The sequence below is a fragment of the Hemibagrus wyckioides genome, linkage group LG17, assembly GCF_019097595.1.
Source record: "Hemibagrus wyckioides isolate EC202008001 linkage group LG17, SWU_Hwy_1.0, whole genome shotgun sequence".
NCBI lineage: Eukaryota > Metazoa > Chordata > Actinopteri > Siluriformes > Bagridae > Hemibagrus > Hemibagrus wyckioides.
This window is the reverse complement of record NC_080726.1, coordinates 15,041,471-15,065,239: the sequence shown is the minus strand read 5'-3', so window position 1 is coordinate 15,065,239 and position 23,769 is coordinate 15,041,471. Positions and strand designations below refer to the sequence as shown.

At 40.2% G+C, this 23,769-nt stretch overlaps 1 protein-coding gene across 4 annotated transcripts in view; it reads left to right on the top strand.

Moving 5' to 3' along the window:
• Positions 1–23,769, top strand: part of LOC131368205 (lissencephaly-1 homolog A) — a 43,739-nt gene that overhangs the window by 7,670 nt on the left and 12,300 nt on the right. For 2 of the 4 annotated variants that reach the window (XM_058414181.1, XM_058414183.1), the window contains exons 8-28: positions 137–284; positions 387–479; positions 557–837; positions 1,007–1,420; positions 2,299–2,723; positions 3,287–3,388; positions 3,480–3,580; positions 3,838–3,990; positions 4,071–4,133; positions 4,224–4,468; positions 4,782–4,866; positions 4,960–5,113; positions 5,258–5,397; positions 5,478–5,558; positions 5,662–5,787; positions 5,987–6,108; positions 6,198–6,291; positions 6,491–6,625; positions 6,710–6,783; positions 8,698–12,763; positions 16,516–16,752. In XM_058414181.1, the coding sequence (XP_058270164.1) occupies positions 137–284; positions 387–479; positions 557–837; positions 1,007–1,420; positions 2,299–2,723; positions 3,287–3,388; positions 3,480–3,580; positions 3,838–3,990; positions 4,071–4,133; positions 4,224–4,468; positions 4,782–4,866; positions 4,960–5,113; positions 5,258–5,397; positions 5,478–5,558; positions 5,662–5,787; positions 5,987–6,108; positions 6,198–6,291; positions 6,491–6,625; positions 6,710–6,783; positions 8,698–8,827 (3,166 nt within the window). In that variant the 3' untranslated portion in view covers positions 8,828–12,763; positions 16,516–16,752. Of the gene's footprint in view, positions 1–136; positions 285–386; positions 480–556; positions 838–1,006; positions 1,421–2,298; positions 2,724–3,286; positions 3,389–3,479; positions 3,581–3,837; positions 3,991–4,070; positions 4,134–4,223; positions 4,469–4,781; positions 4,867–4,959; positions 5,114–5,257; positions 5,398–5,477; positions 5,559–5,661; positions 5,788–5,986; positions 6,109–6,197; positions 6,292–6,490; positions 6,626–6,709; positions 6,784–8,697; positions 12,764–16,515; positions 16,753–23,671; positions 23,757–23,769 lie in introns of those variants that run through there. The other 2 variants (XM_058414182.1, XM_058414184.1) reach the window with 2 other exon arrangements.

Sequence of the window (23,769 nt, the reverse complement as noted above, 5' to 3'; positions counted from 1 at the left end):
TTACTTTAGTGGAATTTCTAACCACACATTCTTATAGTTTGTATCATTTTATATAACGCTTCCTGATCTTGATTCGCCTCGTCTCTATCAGCTTTGAAGTAAACAAATAAAATATCTTTAAATGATTGTGCTGCAGAGTCCAGAGACATCCATTTGAGAGAATAGCCACACCGTTCCAGGTGTACAGCTGGACTGCACCCCAGATTGATCATGCCATGGACTGTGTGAGGGCAGAGGATGCCTACACCTCACGTTTAGGATATGAGGAACACATACCTGGCCAGGTAGGCTATGCATGATTTTGTGCGTTTGTCCGTTGCATTATTACATGGTATCGGTACTCTTTAGCAAGGCTTTTTATTACAACTTTTCTGTCTTCGCTGTAGACCAGAGACTGGAATGAAGAGTTGCAGACAACAAGAGAGCTCCCACGCAAGAACTTGCCAGAACGTTTGCTGAGAGAGAGAGCCATTTTCAAGGTAAGTGTACAAAGAATGAGATGAGTTTGATGAGAGAAACCAGAGTAGCAAAAGACTCAAAACCAAACTTCTTTCAGGTTCATAGCGACTTTGCTGCAGCAGCTACGCGTGGTGCCATGGCGGTAATTGACGGAAATGTGATGGCTATCAATCCCGGCGAGGAGACACGCATGCAGATGTTTATCTGGAACAACATCTTCTTCAGCTTGGGCTTTGATGTCCGCGATCACTACAAAGAGCTGGGAGGAGATGCTGCAGCACACACCGCCCCCACCAACGACCTGAACGGAGTGAGAGCGTATGGTGCAGTGGATGTGGAAGGGCTGTACACGCTGGGCACTGTGGTTGTGGACTACAGGTAGATACGCACCATTATATTACCATATTTGCTAATAATTACATCATGGCTTTTATATCACATCACAGTTCGCATTCCATGTTTACATTTATCTGTTTTACTGGGTAACCTTTTTATCTAAAAAGCAAACTTAATATTGTATATCACTAATTATCTGTGCTTACCACAGGGGTTACCGTGTCACCGCGCAGTCCATCATCCCCGGGATCCTGGAGCGTGAACAAGAACAGAGCGTCATCTATGGCTCCATTGATTTTGGAAAGACTGTGGTGTCCCACCCCAAGTACCTGGAGCTGCTCGAGAAGACGAGCCGGCCTCTGAAGGTGCAGCATCATTCTGTTCTCAATGAAAAGGACACGGCTGTGGAGCTCTGCTCGTCTGTCGAGTGCAAGGGGATCATCGGCAATGACGGGCGTCACTACATCCTGGACCTGCTACGCACTTTTCCTCCTGATCTCAACTTCCTGCCTGTGGAAGGGGAGGAGCTAAACCCCGAGAGCCAGAAGCAGGGCTTTCCTCGACAGCATCGTCACCGTCTGGCCTGTCTACGCCAGGAACTCATTGAAGCCTTCGTAGAGCACAGGTATTCTCTCCCCAGTTCTGTCAGACAGATGAGTACTAATGCTGCTGATCAGTAATTAAGCAACTTGGGTTAATGCTAGTTTAACAAGTACATGTAGATTTTCTTTGTGTAAGCATTTTATAACCTTTCTTTATTTAGGTTAGATTATTAATAATAATTAAGCTGCCACATTTGGTTCTATTAATATGATGCAAATGAAGGCATGTTAATTGGTGTAGTTGGCCGTATTTAATTTATTGAAATATTTCTATATTTGTCAGTCATATCTGTCAGTTTAAGATGCTTTTATTTTAACTTTTCATGGACCAGATGATGTGTTCATTGTCAAGTTAGTAATCTGATCACTAACTTGACAATGAACCTTGAGTAATGCATCATGTCTCATTGAAGATATAGTAAGAATGAATTGAGGCAAAGTTTTATACACGTTTGTGTATGCAGCATTTGGCATTCTTTTCAAACTATAATGGTCTACTGGGTTCATGCTGTGTTTCCTCCTAATACCAAAAAAGGATACAGAGAAGTTACTCCTTTGTTCACTCTGAAATCAACCCTAAAGTTTCAGTTCTGACTGAAAGACAGCAGCCCCATCTTCACTTCTTCATACCATTCTGTATATTGTTATTATTCCCAAACATAATCTGCTTTAAGACATCTAGCTGATTTTGGATGCCATAAATGAAATTAGTCATGTCCCCTCCCCCCCCCATCATTCTAGCCCATGTATTCCAGCTTTCCGTCATAGGGGGAAAATGCAATTTGAGAAGATTACTGATTACTTTCCTTTGCTTTGTAAAGATTACCAATTTACAAAATACAATATATATATATATATATAAAAATAACCTTTAACTGTGCTAACTTTCTTTGGGTGAAAGGTATCTCCTTTTCATGAAGATGGCAGCACTCCAGCTGATGCAGCACAAAGCACATAAAGACAGCAAGATTGCAGCCTTGCCCGAGAACGCAACAGACGAGGCCGATAGCAAGCCGGCATCAGCACCAGACGCCTCTGAGAATGCCGCTGAAACTGCGACACCAGTCTCTGTCTCAGCAACCGCTTCTGAATCCACGCAGACACCTGAAGCAGCCGAGCATCAGCAGGCCACAGCTACAGAAAACTCTGCAGCAACCACTAATGGTACCGTCTCGTTGGGTGCTGATGAACCCACAGGTCCAGAGAGACACAATGGAGGCTGTGAGAGTCCTCTGGAGGGTAAGGTGGCCCTTGAAACTATACCAGGATTAGCTCAGGCTAAAGAGCTGGCTGAATCTTTAGCAGCAGAAGATGGATCTGGGATTGGTACGTCATGCGAACAGCTGAACATGAGCTGTGAGAAACAGGAGCGCACAGTTAACAGAGATGCACCGGAGCTTTCCTTATGCTGCATCTGCTTACTTTTAGCTGCTTCTTTGTGTGTCCTTGCACATCAGACTGCCCTTCCAATTTCTTTTTTAGTTCATTAGAGCTTTGCTGACCCCTTTTGGTGTGTAATCAGCATCTCTCAGTTAGCGTGTGTGCTCCTGTTCCTGGTCAACGCTCATTTATGGAAAAACTTCGAGAACTGACATGATGAATAATGTCTGTCTTTATCATTCTCCTTTAACATCCAATCACACACTCGTACTCACTCTCCAATGATGAAATCAAATTGATGAATTAACTTGTGGTGTGAATAACTGATTGTGATTGTGGGACCACAGAGTTACTCCTGCTAATCAGTCTGCCTAGTGTGTGCTAATCAACTGTTTAACATATAATTTGAACCTTTTATTCTCTAACTGGTGTGGGTGTAAATATAATTATTGCATTGCAGTATGTTATAGTGAATTCCTTTATAACTTTGAATTTTGGACTGAATACAGACCCCAAAAGCCGAGAGGTCATCCTCAACGCATGCAAAGCAGTGGGCTCCATCAGCAACACTTCCTTTGACATTCGCTTCAACCCAGACATCTTCTCACCAGGTATGAGAAATATGCATTTTCTGAATCCATTTTTTTAAATTTATCCAAGTTGGTATGAGTAGCTGTGATAATCTGTATTTTTGTATTGTAGGAGTGCGTTTCCCTGAAGACAGTGCTGAAGATATTCAGAAGCAGAAGCAGCTTCTTAAAGATTCAGCAGCCTTCCTGGTGTCTTGTCAGATCCCATCTTTGGTGAGTGACATTTACATGAAGTTAAATGGTGGGAGTCACTGCCTCCACAGCTCCAGTGTACAGGGTTTCCTTTGAGTAGTCTTGTTTTAAACATGTTGGCTGTGGATTGCATACTCTAAATTACTCCCAGGGCTCCTGTTCAGTGCTTCCAGTATGCACTTCTACTCCTTTGTGATCTTGACTAGAATGAAGCGATTACTGCTAATAAGGGAAGAAATGAATGGAAATGATGATTTTTTTTCATTATGGTGCTGCAGATAAAAGACTGTTTAGAGCACACTGCCCTGCCAATGGATGGAGCCACGTTGACCGAGGCCCTCCATCAGCGTGGCATCAACGTGCGCTACCTCAGCAATGTGCTGGAGTTTGTGGACAAGATGCCTGCAAAACCACAGCTTGATCATTTCTATGTAAGCATCTTCATTTTCATATCATCTTTTTGTTCCTTCTTGGCATTATCCTGATGCTGATCCATTTTTCCTTGTTACAGAGAATAGGAATCACTGAGCTGATCACAAGATGCACTAAACATATCTTTAAGACCTACCTCCAGGTGAGCTCCCAGTTTTCATGAACGATGAATTTTTTTAATGCACTTTCTGCCGTATGCAAATGTTCTTACATATATGCGTGTGAATTGTAGGGTGTCGAGCTTTCAGCCCTGTCCGCTGCAGTGAGCCACTTCCTGAACTGCTTCCTGAGCTCTTTCCCAGACGCCGTGGCCCACCTGCCTGCAGACGAGCTGGTCTCACGCAAGAAAAACAAGAAGAGACGGAACAGGGTGCCTGGAGGAGGAGACAACACGGCCTGGGCCAGCCTGACCCCCAGCGAACTGTGGAAGAACATCGGTACCGAGGCTCGCACTTATTACCACTACGCTCTACAGTGGTAAGGAATGTTTACTTTTGACTATTCTTGTATTGTAGTAGTAATAACAAGAGTCTTTATCTACCTTAGAGTTGAATTTGCATCCATTTGCATCTTTTTGATGTCTGTAGCATATTAGTGTGACCATTTGGTGGTGGAAAAAGGTGTTATTAGTGGTTATTTGTCATCATATGCATGCTACTGTTAAGACTTTGAAGAAAAAACATGCATAATTCAGACTTAAATATACATAAAGCTCATACAAAAGTATAAAGAAAACTCAAATGCATGACAAATTCTGCAACTTTGTGGCACTGTGTGTTTCTATTGGCAGTGAGAGTGTGGACCAGGCAGTCGAGAAATACGGCCTGCAAAAGATCACCCTCCTGAGAGAAATCTCCATAAAAGCTGGCATCCAGGTAATGCTTTTATCGATCTGCCCATTTTAGTGACAGTGCAGTAGCTAGACAATCAGGTCTGCAGTGAGCCATTGCTTTATGCTATCTCTGCAGATCCTGATAAAGGAGTACAACTTCGATAGCCGACACAAGCCAGCTTTCACAGAGGAAGACATCCTGAACATCTTCCCAGTAGTAAAGCACGTCAACCCTAAAGCCTCAGATGCCTTCCATTTCTTCCAGAGTGGTCAAGCCAAAGTCCAGCAAGGTACTGTGCTGGGTTCCTTTTGTATAGTAAAAGAGTCATGACAGGTTTTGCAACCAAAGTTGATGTACAGTGTTGGTCTGGGGTCTGATTTTTTATAATTCACTTTAATCAATTAAATTCATTCATTGCCCCCTACATCTTTAGGTTTCCTGAAAGAAGGATGTGAGTTAATTAACGAGGCCTTGAACCTCTTCAACAACGTGTATGGAGCCATGCATGTGGAGATTTGTGCCTGTCTGCGCCTCCTGGCTCGTCTCAATTACATCATGGGAGACCACCCTGAGGTTCATAGACGCATGTATTTCTCTCTCTTTTCCACACATTGCTTAGAATTTTTCCTCATAATGAATGTCCTCCTTTTCAGGCCCTCAGTAACCAGCAGAAAGCTGTGCTGATGAGTGAGAGAGTGCTGGGTATTGAGCATCCTAACACCATTCAAGAATACGTGAGTTTCTGGATAAAAGCTAGTCCCACGTCACTTCTAATAATGTAATAGTCCTTGAATTGTTGATGCGTTTAGATTTGAGTGACCTTTGCTTTTCTTACAGATGCACTTGGCTCTGTACTGCTTTGCTAACGGGCAGCTGTCCACGGCACTGAAGTTGCTGTACCGTGCCCGCTATCTCATGCTGTTAGTGTGTGGAGAGGACCATCCTGAGATGGCTCTGCTAGATGTAAGTTATCAGGGATTGTTATTATATGGATAATACTGTAATAAATCATTTCTTTGTATTAGTACATTTTAAATCTTTTATAATCAGATTTAAAGTTTCTTCCAGATTGTCTGGGTTTCTTCTGGTCTTATAGGACTTCATTTGCCCAGTGTTATAACACTGAAATAAAGCCCCTGTTTGTTTTCTCTCGCTGTTACAGAGCAATATTGGTCTGGTGCTACATGGAGTGATGGAGTATGACCTCTCACTACGCTTCCTAGAAAATGCCTTGGCCATCAACTCCAAATACCATGGACACCGATCCCTTAAAGTTGCCCTCAGGTATGGGGATTGTTCGTTTTTAAACAGTACTGAACTGGAACGTGATTATAGTCCTCTCTGATCTCTTCTCTGCATGCATCTCTGTGCAGTTACCACCTCGTGGCCCGGGTGTATGAGAGCAAGGCTGAATTCCGCTCAGCTCTGCAGCACGAGAAGGAGGGCTACACCATTTACAAGAACCAGGTACATTCTCACACACACGATCAGGTTTAGCGGTTATGCTAATGATGTACATCCTTGCATCACTCAACCTTGCATATCGACACACTTTTCTAAATATATTCCACAATATAACCTACTGTGCACACGGCCATTATAAAGGAATCTAGATAGCATGTTCAGTGAACTAGAAAGAGAAATTTAGCATTGATCTTATTGACAGGTTGGTGAAGCTCATGAAAAGACCAAGGAGAGTTCAGAGTACCTGAAGTACCTCACACAGCAGGCTGTGGCCCTACAGAGAACCATGAATGAGATTTACAAGAATGGCTCCAATGCCAGCATCATGCCTCTCAAAGTAATTTCACCATTTCTTCAATGTTCACAATCTGTTATAGTTTTTTAGTAGCTGTGAGTTGATATTTAATTGTTTTCTGTGCAGTTCACAGCTCCAAGCATGGCCAGTGTCCTGGAGCAGCTCAACATTATCAATGGCATCATCTTTATTCCTCTCAGGTAGGCTTGACATCACTAGAGACTTTCACATCACACACTTTTAAATGTATTTCAAACAGGCATGTGGTACTTGCTTATATCATGTACTACAATATTTAGCACACAAACAGTTCCAGAAATACACTATGTTGCCAAAAGTTTTGGGATGTCTGCCTTTACATGCAAATGAATTTAATATGGAGTCCTTATAGATCCTTTGCAGCTATAACAGCTTCAACTCTTCTGGGAAGACTTTCCACAAGGTTTAGGAGTGTGTTTATGGGAATATTTGACCATTCCACTAGAAGTGCATTTGTGAGGTCAAGCACTGATGTTGGACAAGAAGGCTCACAGTCTCCACTTTAATTCATCCCAAAGGTGTTCAGTCAAGTTCCTCCACACCTCCTCCTCATCCATGTCTTCATGAACCTTGCTTTGTGCACTGGTGTGCAGTCATGTTGGAACAGGAAGGGATCATCCCCAAACTGTCATGAAATTGTCCAAAATGTCTTGGTATACTGAAGCATTAATAGTTCCTGTCACTAGAACTAAGGGGCTGAGCCCAACGTCTGAAAAACAACACCTGAATTCAATGATTTGGAGAGGTGTCCCAAAACTTTTGGCAATATAGTGTGTGTGTGTGTGTGTGTATATATATATATATATATATATATATATATATATATATATATATATATATATATATATATATATATATATATATATATATATATATATATAGGTACAGAGAAATTTCTCATATTCTTCCAAACCCCGAAAAACAATACCTGAAATCAATGAATGGCAATTTTGGCAATATAGTGTATCTTAACAAATGCAAGATCTAACATCATGTTAAGATTCCTTTAAGGGTGAACACTTTCAACAGGTTTATGGCATTTAACATAAGACATGTCACATGCAATAATACACATCGATGTTGCACTGATTTCAGTCTACGGTGATTCTGCTAGATGTGCTTAAAACATGAATTCTTGCATCCTGCTGTGCTTCTTTTCATGCCATCTATGTAGATTTTATGCTTCACAGGCTTAAGTCTGAATAATATAAGTGTTCGTATCCCACTCTGGTGCGAAGATGTTATGCTTGTGCAGCCTGTAGCAGTACAGCGAAAGGTTTGTACAGTAGTGATGCTCATGGAATAACAAAAAGGTCGACACAAGCGCTGTTCATTCTCACTCACACTGACCACGTTGTTATTACAGCTGGACTTCAACTGTCCCCATTACTCCATGTTTCACTGCCATTAGGTATTTTTACATGTAACCAGATAATCTGTTGGCTCAAACGGATTGAAAAGTCTTCAGACCTCCATCGATCCGACTGAGCTTGAAAAAGCTCAAACCTGGAAAGAGCTGGTCATTGCAATAGACAGAATATTTGTTAAACATATTAAAAGACTGTTGAGCGCATGGACAGAAGTAAAGTCAGTAATAATCGCTTCTAAGAAATGATTGAGGAAATGCAGTTTTGAGGATTCAGTCGATCAGTAGAGCAAACTGAAAACAGGAAGAAATAACTTTTAACGGCTTACCACAAGGAAAATCATAAAAACTGTAGAAGTGGATGCAACCTATCCATTTTGTATTTTTTTTAATCTGCAAGTGAATCAGATTATTATTATATTAATATGTAGATTATATATTTTTTTTAATCTGCATTCAGAGTTCAGACTGACAGAAATGGTCTAAACATGAACATACCTACTGTGATGTATTTCTGCATTTTCTTTCTAGATTAAGATACCATGCTCACTTGTCAGATGTATTTAGGGTTAACCCTTGTTTTCATTTCCAAAACTGGCAAATGGTTGCAATTAAACAAATAATGCTGTACTATGGAATCAGTAATTTGCTTTGATGACATTTCCTGCTTTAATTGAGCAGTAACTAACAAATACCTGTTGGCTTGCAGCCAAAAGGACCTGGAGACCCTGAAGGCAGAAGTCCAACGCCGGCAGCAACTACAAGACTCTGGGAAGAGTGAGGAACATCAGGAGAACGGTCAGCTGGCACTGGACGACAAACTTCCCGTCGATGATTAATCCCACCCGCTGTACCCTGTAGCAGGGAAAGCCATTGATGCAACAGTCATCTGCTTGAACCTGTAGAACTGAGAACTAAGATGTGTAATTTAAATGAGTATATTTGAGCTTAAAGCGGAGGGAACAGACAGGAAAATGTACAGCAATCGGTACAGTAAAAAGCAGTCATGAAAAGCACCGGAACCAGTGTTTAATGCGGGCAGGCACAGGGCCAGACTTAAGGCTCTCTTGCAGTTACTGTTTTCCTGCCAGTTTGTCTGAAGCTGGTGACCAAGAATGACCATGACGTTGTATGCTAGAGCATTATCCATCCATCCATTTTCACATCTTACTATCCATCTGTTGAGCTGAGCCCTCACGATCTCATCTTCTCCCTTTTAAGTGTTTAGGAGTCCAAGCCATCCTCAGGTGACTTCTATGCTGCTCGAGATGCGAGCGGAAAGAAAATTTCAAAAAAGATGCACAAAAAATGAGACAGAGGCTTCAGAATGTACACACTATGGTCTAGCTTTCAAAGGCCATTTACAAATAATGGTCCCGTTTTGTCCCGTACCGTTAACATACCAAGTGATGGCTGCTGAGTGTTCACGACGTTACAGATGCGTTCTCATCTAAAAATTTTCCAATTGATCACAGAAGTTCTGTAAAAAGCTAACCTAATTTTTTTTCTTTCTTTTTTTTCCCTTTTTGTAGTAGTAAGTGTTTGGGGGAATTAAAGCCATTTTATATCCTTCATCAAACCATTTAATTTAAGCTTTGTCTGTTTTATAGAGATATATTCAAAAGATGTGGATGTCTGTAAGGTGTGACAAACTTGATTAATGTTCATTGAAATGCAGGTTCAAATGGTCCAGCTTAAATATGATCATTTGAATCTTTATCTTTTCAGTTCTCTCTCTGTGTGTGTGTGTTGGTTATACTTGTGCAGATATCTTGAGAGGATGCCTCTACAGGTACTACTGCTGCTTAGACAAAATCATTCTGAATCATATTTTTCTATATACACTTGTTATAAACATGGGATGACTAGTAGAAACTTGAATAATGGATGAACATGCAGTATTTGGCACTTTAGCATGTTGAAAAGAACCATTGCTGTAGTGTTTTTTGAAAGACTGGACTTCTTTTGACACCGACACGCCTAGTTTTTTGACACTTCTCATTTCCAGCAGTTACAGGACCCTTTTCTGTATTACATCTTTCCCTTTACCAGTATATAGTGCACTTTTTCCAAAACTAGCACCAGAAATGGATGAGGGAGGCTGCTTTTGTGTAATGTACCAAAAAAAGAAGAAAGGATGACGAACACCGTGCTTGCCTGTATAAATGCTGTGTGGATCTACCGTCCAAATGCCAAACTTGTTGCTGTGATAAATGTACAAGTTTAAAGCAATAGAAATGCAGGCACTGGCCCTCTGTGTGCTGCTGTAGTCTGCACTTGAAGGGAAGACGGATTGCTAAACTGATTTTGTCGGTGTGTGTGTGTGTTTCTTATGAAAAAAACTGGCGTTTTCTAAGAACAGGGAAAGAGTAATTGGATGTTTTATTGCTTCTGAACAAAAACAGAGCAAATCACCCTGTAAATGTTGAGATTTGTCTGTTTTTGCTTTGTAATGGAACCAGGCTGGTATGTGTCCTATCTTTCTATGCCTTCCAGAGGGTTAAAAATCTTGATTATGCTCAATGTGTTCCTTTTTGTTGTTGCTTTACCCTTTGTTTGCCTACCAGTAGCTTACCAAGGAGCCACGTTGTATGCTGGGCTTGTCTCGGGCTGCAGTACTCTTAGTAGCCACTAAGGTGTGTGATAATCTAACAAAGGCTCTTTGCGATCAACTTGCAATTGACAAATAAACACAGTTTATAATGGAACACAAAGCATCATTACTAATTTAAACTCTGTGAATGCAATTGCTTTAAAGTAGAAGTTCATTAGGCTTGATTAAAATCGATCAGAGTCCCATACTTCTAAATGGCTGGAATATTTAACACAATTCTTATATATCCCTCTATAACGGCTGAAATGTTTGTAAATATCATTGATTCTCATTGGCTGTATGCAAAAAAAAAAAAGTGTTGGTGTTATTTCAATTTAGTTTGATTTTTTTGTTTGCTTTTCATTGATGAGAATTAGTGCAATAGAAAACAAATTGTCAACTACATACTTAGGTCTTTTGGGGTTCATATTTTTTGACGTTAAGAGGACGCAATGCAGTTTACAAAAGACGCTTACAGTTTTTAATTGGAACTGTCTGTCTTTTTAGGTTTTTTTGATGTTCACAGAAGTGATTGTGTGAAAGATTGCATTCAAAAAAAGAAGATTCACAGATTTGTAATCTGATGAACACTTCATTGCACCACACACTACTCATTTGGAGAATATAATACAATCTGCATAATCAAAGCCTTCTCAATCCCACCGTTTCAGATGTAGCTTCCAGATATTTGCTTGTATGTATATGATCTGATATTATCTCTAAGCGCAAATATTAAATCTAGAAAATCAGACGTCATCGAAAAAGCCACCAGTACTATTTTAAAGACACATTGTTGAAATTCACGTCAATGTCACCTGCTGTCTAACTCACACTCAGAACTGAACCTGTTTCCCTCGTTTTGGATCATTAACCTGTAAAATCCGTCCAGACCATTGTGTGTCTGTCTTTCTTTTTCTTTCTTATTCATTTTTGATGTGAAACTTGTCTGTTGTGCTCCATAAATAATAATCTAATTATTTTTGATCGGAGTATGCTTTTGTATTAAAAAGAAATAAAGGAACTAGCAAATATTGAGTGGGTTCAGTGAGGTTTAACAGTCTACATTTGTTCAGCTTTTAAACGTGGTGTTCTGAAATTCTTGCATTCTGCAGATATTGCATGCAAAGTAATCTACTAATCATGTACTAATGTAGGCTTATTATATTGTATATGTGCTTTGTATAATCTAGACAAGTCATCTGTCATGCCTTAAAAATCATCTGCTTTAATCTATAGTATAGATAGATAGATAGATAGATAGATAGATAGATAGATTTCCTTTATCCCTAAAAAATTACAAACCCATTACTTACCTCACCTTTAACCTTTAGAGACTGGTATCTCTGTAAATTGTCTGTAGTGTGTGAATGAGTGTGCCATTATGCCCTGTGATGGGTTACACCCCACCCCACCCCACTGGTGTTCCACCAGTCCCCTTGGATAGACCCCAGGCTCCTTGTGACCATGTGTAGGATAAACAGTACAGGTAGTTCACATAAAGGTAATACTGTTAATTAAGATCATGTAAAAATGCACAACAGTACCAGATGAACAACATGCATGGCTTACTTTATGCCTCTTCAATTTACCCAAGCTCTCTTCCCCTATTCATGTAAATGATATTTAGTCCAACCATTGCGTTGATCCCTATATGAGTCTTTGTCATATTTACCAATAAGGACAACAAAATCACTAATATTTTAGTTCACGTTTAAGCTTGCCATTAACATGAAATCCGGCAGGTGACGTCATTAACAGGTGCCTCGTGGGGTCAGGTTGATCATGACTGATACCGCTGTGACCGCGCTCAGTTTGAGGTCATTGACAATTCCCTCAGATAAGTTTAGTTTTCAGTCCAATTTTAAACTTATTTCAATAAATGGTTCCAAAGACCGTGTAATTGGATAATTACTGGTTACAGTCAAAGCGACCTGAATTGTTAAAATTAGACTGTTAGAAAGTGAAGGGCGTGCGCTCCGCTTCGCTGTAAGTCAGCCTACGCGCATGCGCAGTCCGTGGTAGCGAATGCTGTAGAGAAAACAACGGTAGCTGCTAGGAGCTAACCAGAGAGAAGGGGCACGGAGGTAGACCTACATCTTTCAGGTCATCTTCTTTACCAACATTTAATTGCTTCCCGTTTGCCTGGCTCCTGTGGATACGAATTCGGTGGTGACACTATAGGGTGAGTGTCTTTCTTGTGATTCTGCGTATGGCTTGTACTGAAGGAAGGGAAAAAAATGCACCTCCTTTTTGCAGTGTCTCAAAATGGCGGACGGGCCGTTAGAGAAATAGTTCAGAGTCTTCTTTAGGTTTGTCGAGTTTCATTGCGCTATTAAAAAAAAAATGAGCAGAGGACACTTTAAAATGGTCGTCGTTTCTTCGAGTGTGTGTAATTTTGCCGTGTGTGTTTAGTGGCTGTGATGTCTCGGTTAGATAGCTAGTAGGTTAGCCGCCGGTGTGAATCAACACGTCATTTCATCAACGCCAGGCTGCGCGAGCATTCTAGCGCGCGAGGCGGCTATCAACAGTTGGCTAACGTCGTCAATGATGGAGGACCACGCCGCCGAAATGGTGTTGATGTTTGTTTGAGCTGTGAAGACAAGTTAGGCCTCCGGGATCGTAACCGGCAAATTCGAGCCTCCGCCTGTACTATAGCGTTTAGCCGGTTTGCAGGGAGGTGGTACAAAATGACTGTTGAACGTTAGCGGGTGATTTAGCTGTTTTGCTCACAGCTGCCCGGTGGTCATCTGGATAAGCTAATTAGCATTCTATTGCTTTCTGCCCAAACTGTTCCATTGCTAAATGTCAGCCATCACATTTAATGTTAATATGATCCTAAGTTGAACAGTGATCTAGGTAGTTAGGCTCAGCTAAGGACTGACTTGTGTATTTTGTTTAATGTAATTTCTAAAACAAACTGCTACTTCGTTAACCCGTGTATATTTGAACCCAGGGTGAGCTCTCTGATACTGTAACACGGTGAATTAGAAAAGACATGAAGTAAACGTCACTGTATAAAATGTCATGTATTTTGTTTACCCATTGGAGGCCATGACAAGCTTGGTTAGGCGGGAGCTGATCTCCATCTGGCCGCTGATTTCAGGTGTGTTGAACTGTACATCAGCTGAACATTATTGGACCATGATGGATGGGAGAAACATCCAAAGCAAAGGGTGGAGCTCCACTGATCACACTGCTTAGTGCTAACAGCTCAGAGCCAGCATATAGACCAATAACCAAGAATAACTAGTTGTAGCTTTTTATAAAGGAGACAGGAAGGAATTGAAGGGTAGCTGTACATTCTCCATTCTCTGAAAAAAAAAGATGCATCTTTTATACCTTTATATATTTATATTTATATTAAAGCATGTCCCACAGATGGAACAACAGTGTGATGGTGACCAGGATCACTAGTTTGTTAGCTGTATTTCTGGGAATGTACCAGAGTGAACTGGCTTGTTTTTATGCATGCATGTGTTTAGTTTATTTTGTTGTTGTTGCAGAAAATTCTTTGAGCACAGTAATTTTCTGAGGCTTTAACTGACTGATTATAGTGTTATTTATGGTCTCCTGCACTATCCAGAAGAGACTATAGTCAGCAACCCTTTTTTTTTTTTGGCAGAAATGTATACTATTTAGTAATGGCAGTTCCATCAAGACAGACTGGCCTATTAAAGTCGTAATGGATAATTACCACTGGACTCCACCACTGCTCTGTGGTTGTGCTCTACACAGACAGTTGCTAAGAAACCCTGCAACGTCTTTGCATCGAATAAAGCACTAGGAGATTGTGTTTTAGTGGGATTCCAAGAGGTACTATGTAATGAGCCAAGTAAAGCTGATTGACAGCAAGGCTTTGTAACTTCGGTGTGTAGATAAAGTTGTAGAAGCATTTGGAATATGTTGCAAAACCCGAAATGCACCCTATAGCCAAAAGTGTTTGGACACCTGGCCATCACACCCACATATGTTCTTCTCGAACATCAAGTTCCAGGTGTGGTTCCTCTTTGCTATTATAATAACCTCCACATTTCTGTGAAGGGTTTCCACTAGATTTTAGCGCATGATAGGAGATGGATGCCTGGGGTGCAGTTGTGATCCTGTTTATCCCAGAGTTCAGTGGGGTTGAGGTCTGTGTTGTCACACTCCAGTTATGGCAACCCATGTCTTCATGGTCCTTGCTTTTTGCACAGGGATATGCTGGACCCCTTAGTTACAGCAAATTGTCAGTATCCTATACAATTGCATGCTTCCACATCCATATGTACGAAAACCTACATATGGATGTGATGGTGTTCGCATACATTTAGGCAAGTAGTGTATGTTAAAATATGTCAGCAGTGTTTTTTGTGCATTACCAGTTTTTGTGAAGGTTCATAAATGTTTTATATCATTTTTACATGCCTAATGTTACTTCTTGGGGAGGAGTGTTGGTGAAGAGTCTGGTGTATTGAAACCAGAAACCGTAAGGGGGCTTTTTTGTATGGATTCTTTCTGTCCTTTTGAATGTACTCTAGCATGGTTGGGTTGCATTGAGAAAGTGATTTCAAGCTGAAACTAGTCATAAAGTGAGCCAACCATGCTATGTATTTTAGGACCTGGATGTTTATTTATTGGTAGGTATCATCTGCTAAACTAAGCCATGATTTGCACAGTGAACAAAATAAGAGCTGTAGTACTATAGACATGTGATGTTACATTTCTGTATGTGGACCAACATACAAACGGAGAAAATAAACACTGGATGGGACACACACAATGTTGTGAGAGAGACACACAAACTAGTTACTTGATATCCATGCTGCAGTGATTTTGATGATTTCTCTTGCATTTCTAGATTATTCTAGATAACCTAAAATTATAGTGATCCAATTGTACTCAGGTTTATTAGAATTTACTACTGTCTGCTTTTGTTTAGGCCTGTTCAACATTCAGTAGGGAATTGTAATCCATGGGCTGATGTTTCATGGTGGCTCCATTTACAGTGAGACAAACCGAGAGAATGAGGGAGCACACTGCCTTCTCATTCACATTCATAACATGGCTTTCTCCTCTCCCTGTTTAGTTCTCTCTCTCTCTCTCTCTCTCTTTCTTTCTTTCTTTAAAGGAAGATATTGCATTTTTTCTAGGGAAAATTGGTGGTATTTTTATTATCTGCAGCGTTGGTTTGCCTTTTAAGGGGTAATCTATTGTGTGTGAAAATCTCTTGGTCAGTTTTAGATGGGGTTTTTTTTTGAGCAAGATTGTTTTCAGAGTCGCACTCACGAAGGTGCACAATTTGTGGTTCTTTCTCTATAGTCTCAATCAGAATTATATAACCTGTCTTTGTAAAACTTAGCTTATCATTTGCAGAACATTTACCTTTCTTTTTGAATTCATGTATTCAAAAGGCTTAATGATTTTATGAACGGAGTGGGGGTCTAACTAAATTTTATTGTTGCTTTTGCCATAAAAGCTTCCTAGTTTCACATACTTTCTGCTTGTGCTTTCTTTGTGAATTGTGAGAGTATGTAGCTGCTGTTTGGATTTTTAGTTTTTCTCGTTGAGATTAATTAAAGTGGTGTTTGTTAGTCAAATTATTGAAACCTGTTTGCTCCTCTTAAGCAGGACAGGGTGTTGTTGGGATGCTGAAGTAGGTTGATGCTTGAATCTGGGTCATCAGACCCCTCTTGCATGTCTGAAGCGCCAACCAGGGGCAGCAGGACGCCATAACAAAATGCTCTGCATGTCAGTGTGAGTGCAGAGAGAAAATGTATATGGGAGTGAGAGGAACAGATGGCTCATTCGATAACATTTTTGTTTAAGCCAGTCTGACTGAAATGTTTAGAGATTTGGATTTGTCCACTCTTTTCTCATTGCATGCTTGACTTCTGTGAGGTGTTTTTTGGCTTGGTCTGACATTCTCACTTTTTGTGTGTTGCTTTCCTTGTGCAGATGCAGTGACAGTCTGACTGGTGGATGTTCGCAGACTGTCTTTGCGCAGTGTTCACTGGAGCTGGTCTGTCAGGGGAAGAATACAGTGTGAGCAGCATACATCCCTGTGAGCCTGAGTCTGTGTTCGATCGGTGATCTCCTGCCAAGGAGACAGCAGCTGCTGCACACCTTCACCTGACCCCCCTCTTCCCTCCCCACTGCCAACATGGTGCTGTCACAGAGACAACGGGATGAACTGTAAGTCCACAAGTCTCAATGCTCTGCCTCCTTATGCACATATTCACTCAACCCAAGGAATGTGGGTTTATGAAAGGTCTTCTACAATCAGCTGTATTGTCTGCTTATCAACTGTATCTGTCCACTGTCCACATTGATCAGGCCATATTATATTAAAGTGGTGCGAATGTATTGCACCATTATAATTTCTAGAGGCCCTCCCTGCCTAGTCTTGCCTATTTATACACTCCATTAAGCATGTCACCATGACCCTGTGACAATCCAGATTTATTCGAGACCCTGAAAGTTAAGATAATTTCTTACTGATACGAGAATTGCTTACTTTGGTCAGTCAGGTCAAGAGACAAAATTCTGCCATCCACATTAAAACAAACATAATATATTTTTTCATATTAATGAATGTTTCATTTGAGTGATGAGACTTTAATCAGCCCCTTGGTGAACACCTGTACACCTCGTTCATGCAGTTTTGACAGCTGTGCACAAAGTCATGCAGACACAGGCCAGCAGCTTTTGGTATTGTTCACATAAACCCTTACAATGGAAAAAGGTTTGACAGCAACAGTCTTTAGAGACTCAGAATGATGCGAAAAAGAAAAAAACATCCAATGAGTGACAGTTCTGCGGCAGAAATGCCTCGGTGTTGAGAGAGGTAAGCAGAGAATGGCTTGATTGGTTTGGTTTGAGCTTGAAAGACTACAGTATCTCAGAGATCCACTCTGTACAATTGTGGTGAGCAGAAAAGTATCTCGGGATGCACACGCCAAACCAGATGGGCTACAAGAGCAGAAGACCATGCCGGGTTCCACTTTTGTCAGCCAAGAACAGAAAGCTGAGGCTGCAGTGGGCAGAAGCTGATGAATCTTGATATCTGCTGAGGCACACAGATGATTTCACTGAAGTGGAATAGGGATTGATTATGGTGATTTAATATACATTTTTTTTCTCTCCTAGTGATTAACAGAATATCTGCTAATACACCATAATGTACTACTCAATAATTGACTCTTCCTATGTGTAATTGAGTAAATTTGGCAGAAGGCACATTCCCAGTAGTTATGTAATGTTTCAGAATGCCTTTCAGAGAATTAGGAGGTGCCTCTTGACTTACTAACGGCAATGATTAGCCAAAAGCCTTCTTCAGTAGTCTGTTCTTCCTTTAGACTTTCATACACTAGGATGAATACATCTTTGCATTAACACCTTGAAGATTAAAGTAATTAATGGATGCACGATGCAATGGACGTTTTATGGAAAATAAAGGGGAAAAGTGAAAAAATGCAGCTCGGATAGTGTTATATCTGTTGTTTGGGATACTGATTTTGTGTGTGTGGGCACACATGTTCACACTGTTACAACCCTGAGTCTATTTTGTTGCTTGATTTTTATCTATTTCACCTTTGCTCAATAGTGACTGTTCTTTTTTTTTTTTGTAAAAGGGTTCTTTTCTATTGCTTTGCAGGAGGGTTCTTCTTTGTGTATATCACAATAGTGCTTCATATGCGGTGTTGCATAGGGAGCAGTGTGTGGCTGCTGTGTGCTGGATGTAGGTTGCAGGTGTGTGCCTGCCTACTGTAGACTCTGGAGACTGGTAGCTTTGCACATGTTTGTGTGAGAGTCTGTGGTTTCCAGCTCCTGATGGGTAGTGGATGAACCCTCGCCATCCTTTCTGTGGGGTGCCCACCATCATTATGGATTTAATCTAAACACTGTCAGATGAATGAGCTTAAGGCCCTTCTGTCACTTGTGAGGGTTTCACCACTCAAACTGCCCTATTGCCTCAGGCCTGTAGTATTTTATGCATGTCCTGTATTAGCATTAAATATAATGGTTTAGTAACATAATAGGAATACATGTTATGAATGTGAATGAAAAGGCAGTGTGGGCCCTCAGTCTCTCTCTGTCTCAGTGTAAGTGGAGCTACCCTGACATGTCAGCCCATGGAACACCATTTTGTCCTGAAATTCATCAACAATCCTACACAGACCAAAGAGACCATTTCTTAAAATTGGGTTGACATTCTTTACCATCCAGCAGTCACACCATCCAGACCTGACTGAGGGAATTTTAATGTGTAATTCAGAGCTTCATTTTTAGATGAGGGTGTAAACCCATCTGCCACCACGTGCTGCTGGTTGTGTGTCAAAGCGTTTGTGTGCGTGCCCACCACTGGCTCATATCCTTATTCAAATGACTGTAAACAAAGCAAAGCCTTTCAGTCCCTGCTTCGCTAGACTGTGATATTTTAAGAGGTGTGGCCTCTGCTGAGCTCCACAAATCTCATTACCAAGTGTGTGTGTTTGACAGCTGGCTAAGCAGTCGCATGCTGTGCATGCACACGTCCAGCTTTGAGTGTCCTCCATCAGTTCTCATTCAAGGACCAGCAGCACTTTGATGGCTGTTCAAAACAAAATTGAGCATTTGGAATTAGCTTATATTCATATCACCAATGAAAATCACGCCTGAGTTTGTTATATCGTGTCTAGCTTTTTCATCTTCAGTTTATTCTAATTTTCAATGTGTTAGATATGAATGTGCGGTGATTTGGTAGAGGCAGCTTACATCATCTTATTAGCAGAATTTTTGGATTTGAAATTTTCTCATAAAATATTAGCATTTCTGCTCATGAAAATCATGTTAGTTTTTCTCTGAAGCCCTCTGACTAGGCCTGATTGGTTATGATGTGCAGTGGTTTAATTTGTTGACCTGATTGGTTGTCTTTAAACATCACCAGAATTCAACATTTACATTTAATTTACTATTTATTTACTATTCCATTTCCCCAAGGAGTTTTTATCTTGATGGTTTAACCATAAGTTGACTGCAGGTTGTACTGGCAGAGAGATATTTGACCTCAATGCTCTGTTCTTTAATTGCTTTATTTTGTATTAATGATCTCAAATACATGCATATGCACACTATGCATGTATAAGACCATGTACACTAAATTCTTGCTCAGGTCTCTGCCAGTGTGTGGAGTCCAGCAGGGATTTTAAAGAGTAGAAGCATATTGTCTTTAAACACACACCAAACGTAATAGGGAGTTTTCCTTAAAATATGCTTATTTTTCCCACGTTGTTGAATCTGCCTGTCTGCTCAGTAACTATAAAGATACTACTAGCCCAGACATGAAACCTGCTTGTCTTGGGTGACCAGGCTACTGATTTGTGCTAAAAGTTTGTCAGTTTATTCAGCAGAGCAACCTCTTCAAAAGCCTCAAAGCCTTTTTTTTTCAGTTATGTGTTAAAAGAAGGCGATTCTTCTGCAGTCTTTCTGATCCCTTGTTTGTGTGAGTGTCCTGGATAAAGGCGGCAGAGTATGATGGCTGTGATGTAAGGCTCTTTATGTCAGGAGTGTTGATTCAGGTCAAAGCTGCAGGGAAGAATGCGGTCTCGCCTCCTGTTTACGCACACTGCAGTGTTCTGATGCACACACTGGTCTGTGACAGCCACAGCCTAATATCAAAGCAGTATTCACTATCCTGAGGCAGTCTCATAAAAAGATTCCCACAGAGGCTGAGAAGTAGCTGGTCTATACAGAGCAGTTTACTCAAGCTAGATGTACGCTGTGTGCTTTGTGTCTGGCTTTGATGTCAATGCGGAAGTGAATGGTAAATGGACAGGAAGTGATGAGTGCTAGACGCACACTATGATGTGAGGTAACGCTGCTTATGCAGTTGTACTTTCACAAGTTCCTGCTGTCATACCGCTTGGAATTTATTGCCAATGAGACCATCTTCCAAGCTGTAGAGCAAATTATTTGGGTTGCCAGATGTTCTCCTTGTCATCTCTGCTTTTTTTCTTGCCTGCTTTGAGGCAGATATTAGCAGTGTTTTTAAAATGTTCCTCATAGTTTATGAAAGGTTTAAAAAAAAAAAGTTAAGTTTTATAGCAAATATATCTTTTATTCTTTATTATTGCGAGATTGCTGGTGTCTCTTTCCCTTCATGCACAAGAAATCTTCTCCAGTCGAATTTTCTATCTATCTCTGTGGTTTCCACAGTTACTGGCCAGCACTTTCACCACTGATTTTCTTTTGCGCTGCAGTACCAAGCCAGATGCCCCAGAAGCTTATTTTTTTAATTCAGCGTAGCCATTAGTTGAATAGTCCATTTCTACTTCTACTTTAGTTTTTTTGTGGAAGTGTTGCATTTCATCTCAATTTGTCCCACAGTATTCAGCTACCTGCTTTATTGGATTTTTAAACAATTACACTATGTAACACGATTTTTGTTCCCGGGTAGTGAATGACATTTTCCAATTACTTTTGATGGAAAATGATAAGAAAATAGCCATTAAGCCCCTTGAAGTTAGGGCTTTTTAAGAGAACGAAAACCTCAAAATTATCCCATTTTACTAAAAAAAACTAACCCAAACTTTCATGGCTAAGATGGGTTTTTTTTCTCTTTATTTGGGTTACAAAGAATGGGGAAATAACACTTATTTCCCAGGAACAAGAAAAAAGTAAAAATTTGGTACAGTGTTATCACCCACTACCTCTTTCTGCGTCCTCTAAGACACATGAAGTCACCTAGTCACATTGTTTCGACCTGCTACACATTGTGTCACAGAGCAGGATAACATGTTAAGAAGGGGGCCAAATGCCTCTCTTCTGCATACATGAGCTCAGAGACACCTGTGATTGGCTAGTGTCACTCTGATTGATGGAAGGGAGCGTGTCTCCATTTTTACCAAGGCCAATTTTGCTCTCTTGGACTTCAAGCCACAGATGGCTCTAGCAACAACTAAATTTGAGCTTGTGATCTCTCTCTCTCTTGTACCTAGATGTTTTATCTGGTTTGAAATGTGACTTTATGGCGCATATTATATTCACAGAATAGAATTCCAAGTTGTCCACTTGCTGTCAACCAGATCATATCATCTTATGTCAAGACTGAGGCAGGCACCATATGTTGTATCAGGATGTGCTTTTTATATGGAAGTTATGGTATATGTTTTTAGGGCTAGTGTTGATAATTCCTGTAAAGTTATTTGTAAAAATTGGGGTATTAGAAAATTTGAATACTTTTTATGTGAACCTACCACATGTAAAACATATTGTTGTCCTCCTTATAAAACCTCTGCTAAATAGAGGAGGATGATTTGAATAGTTATGGTCTCCCTGTGCCCTTTATTAGGTCAACTTGTGTTCACCGATAGTCAGTCATCCTGGGATAGTGATATTACTAATTTGTACAGTGTTTATAGTATATAGTTGGGGAAATTTCACACTGGCTTCTGGATTAGCTCCTGGGGAGAAAAAAAAATATTGGTTTTCTCCCTGCAACTCAAAATTGGTATTGAACCTGTCAGAATGAAGGATGAAATAGGGTAAATATTCTAAGACTCACAAACACATGGGTGGGGGGCAGGCATCATGGTCTGAAATTTGTACTTTGCCATGACCTTAACGCACACATTGATGTTTGATGCCCTCTAGCAGTGTCTGTTGTATTCCTACAGACTGTCATATGAGAGATAACCTCAGGTTGACCTTGACTTTAGCTCATGGTCTTGCTGTTAGAGAGAGCAGCATTGAACTGCTGCTTACAATGAAGCACACTGAACAGCTCTGCCCAGGAATCAATATGTGATGCCAAACAGCCCTGAACACTGACACTTTATTCTGTGGGCTTATCTACAGATGTACTTATTACATGGGGCATTGTTGTTTCCTTTTATTTTCCTTTCTTTTCCCTTTTCAATTTTGGAGGGTGCCTTGTTTTGTGTGTTTGTAGGACACCATTATAATACCAAATGCTAATTTGGTGGGGTTTTTTTTTTTAATATGTATCTTGATCAGTAAAAATGATTGTTGTGCTAAAGCTGCAGTTCTGTGTTTCCTCTTATGTATCTCTCTCATCTGATAACACAATACCAGGAAGGGGTCCTACAGCGTATATGCTTCTTTACCTTCATTGTGCTCACTATCTCTGAGATCAGTTTTATTATTTACATTGCACATACTTGCCTAGAGAGGATATTTCATTCAGTATTCCTGGATAAGAGAACAAATATTGTGTATATATTTAATGTGATTATACTGTGAAGTAAATCTCTCACGGCTAACCATACGACATTTTTAATATTGTCCAATAAAAAATAAGGTTTATTATGCAGTCTGTAAAAGTGCAACTGGAAATTTGATATCCAGTGTGATTGTCATGTATGGATCTAACACGCATGAATAAAAACATGTCTTCATGACTTGCTGTAATAATATGATTGGTTAGAAGATACAGCTTTCTGCTTGCATAGCAAAGTAGCACAGTGTAAATAGCTAAAATAATTATATCATAAGAAAAAGATGTGAATAGCATTATTTTACTTTGTTACAAGATTTCCACATCATGGGCACTGTGGTATTCAGCAAGTCCAGCATTCCTTTGGAGCTGATGGGGTGAAATGCTGAGTTTAAAGCCGATCTTTTTCCATTTTGGGTTTGATTAGTTGGGTGGGGAATCTTGTTATAAATAACCTTTAATCAGCAACATGTTTGCCATTAAAGTCAGATTCCTTACAATATTCTCAGAGACCTTTTATACAGATGTTAAGTCTGCACAGATGACTTTGAATTCTTTATCTGTTGGTGGTTTGTTCTTTTGTTTTTATCATTCCACAAACAATTTTCTTTCATTGTTTACCCCAAATCTTGTTATTCACTCATGGTAAATGTTACATTTTCTAAAATCGATGCTGTCATGCAGTTTTACACTCTTTAACCACAGAAATAAAAATGTATAAATTATAGCTTTGAATGTTCCCCTCAGACATTATTGTTCTGTTCTTTGTTGTCAATGGGGGGTAAAAAACCAAAACCCCCTACTAAGGATTTTTTTAATGCCAGTCAGTCTTAAATAGAATCAGCCTGCCAGTCACTAAGAACTAATTATTCTTCTCTTTGTTTTTTATTTTTCCAGAAATAGAGCGATAGCTGATTACCTTCGTTCAAATGGCTATGAAGAGGCATATTCAGTTTTCAAGAAGGAGGCGGAATTAGACATGGTGAGTGTGGGGG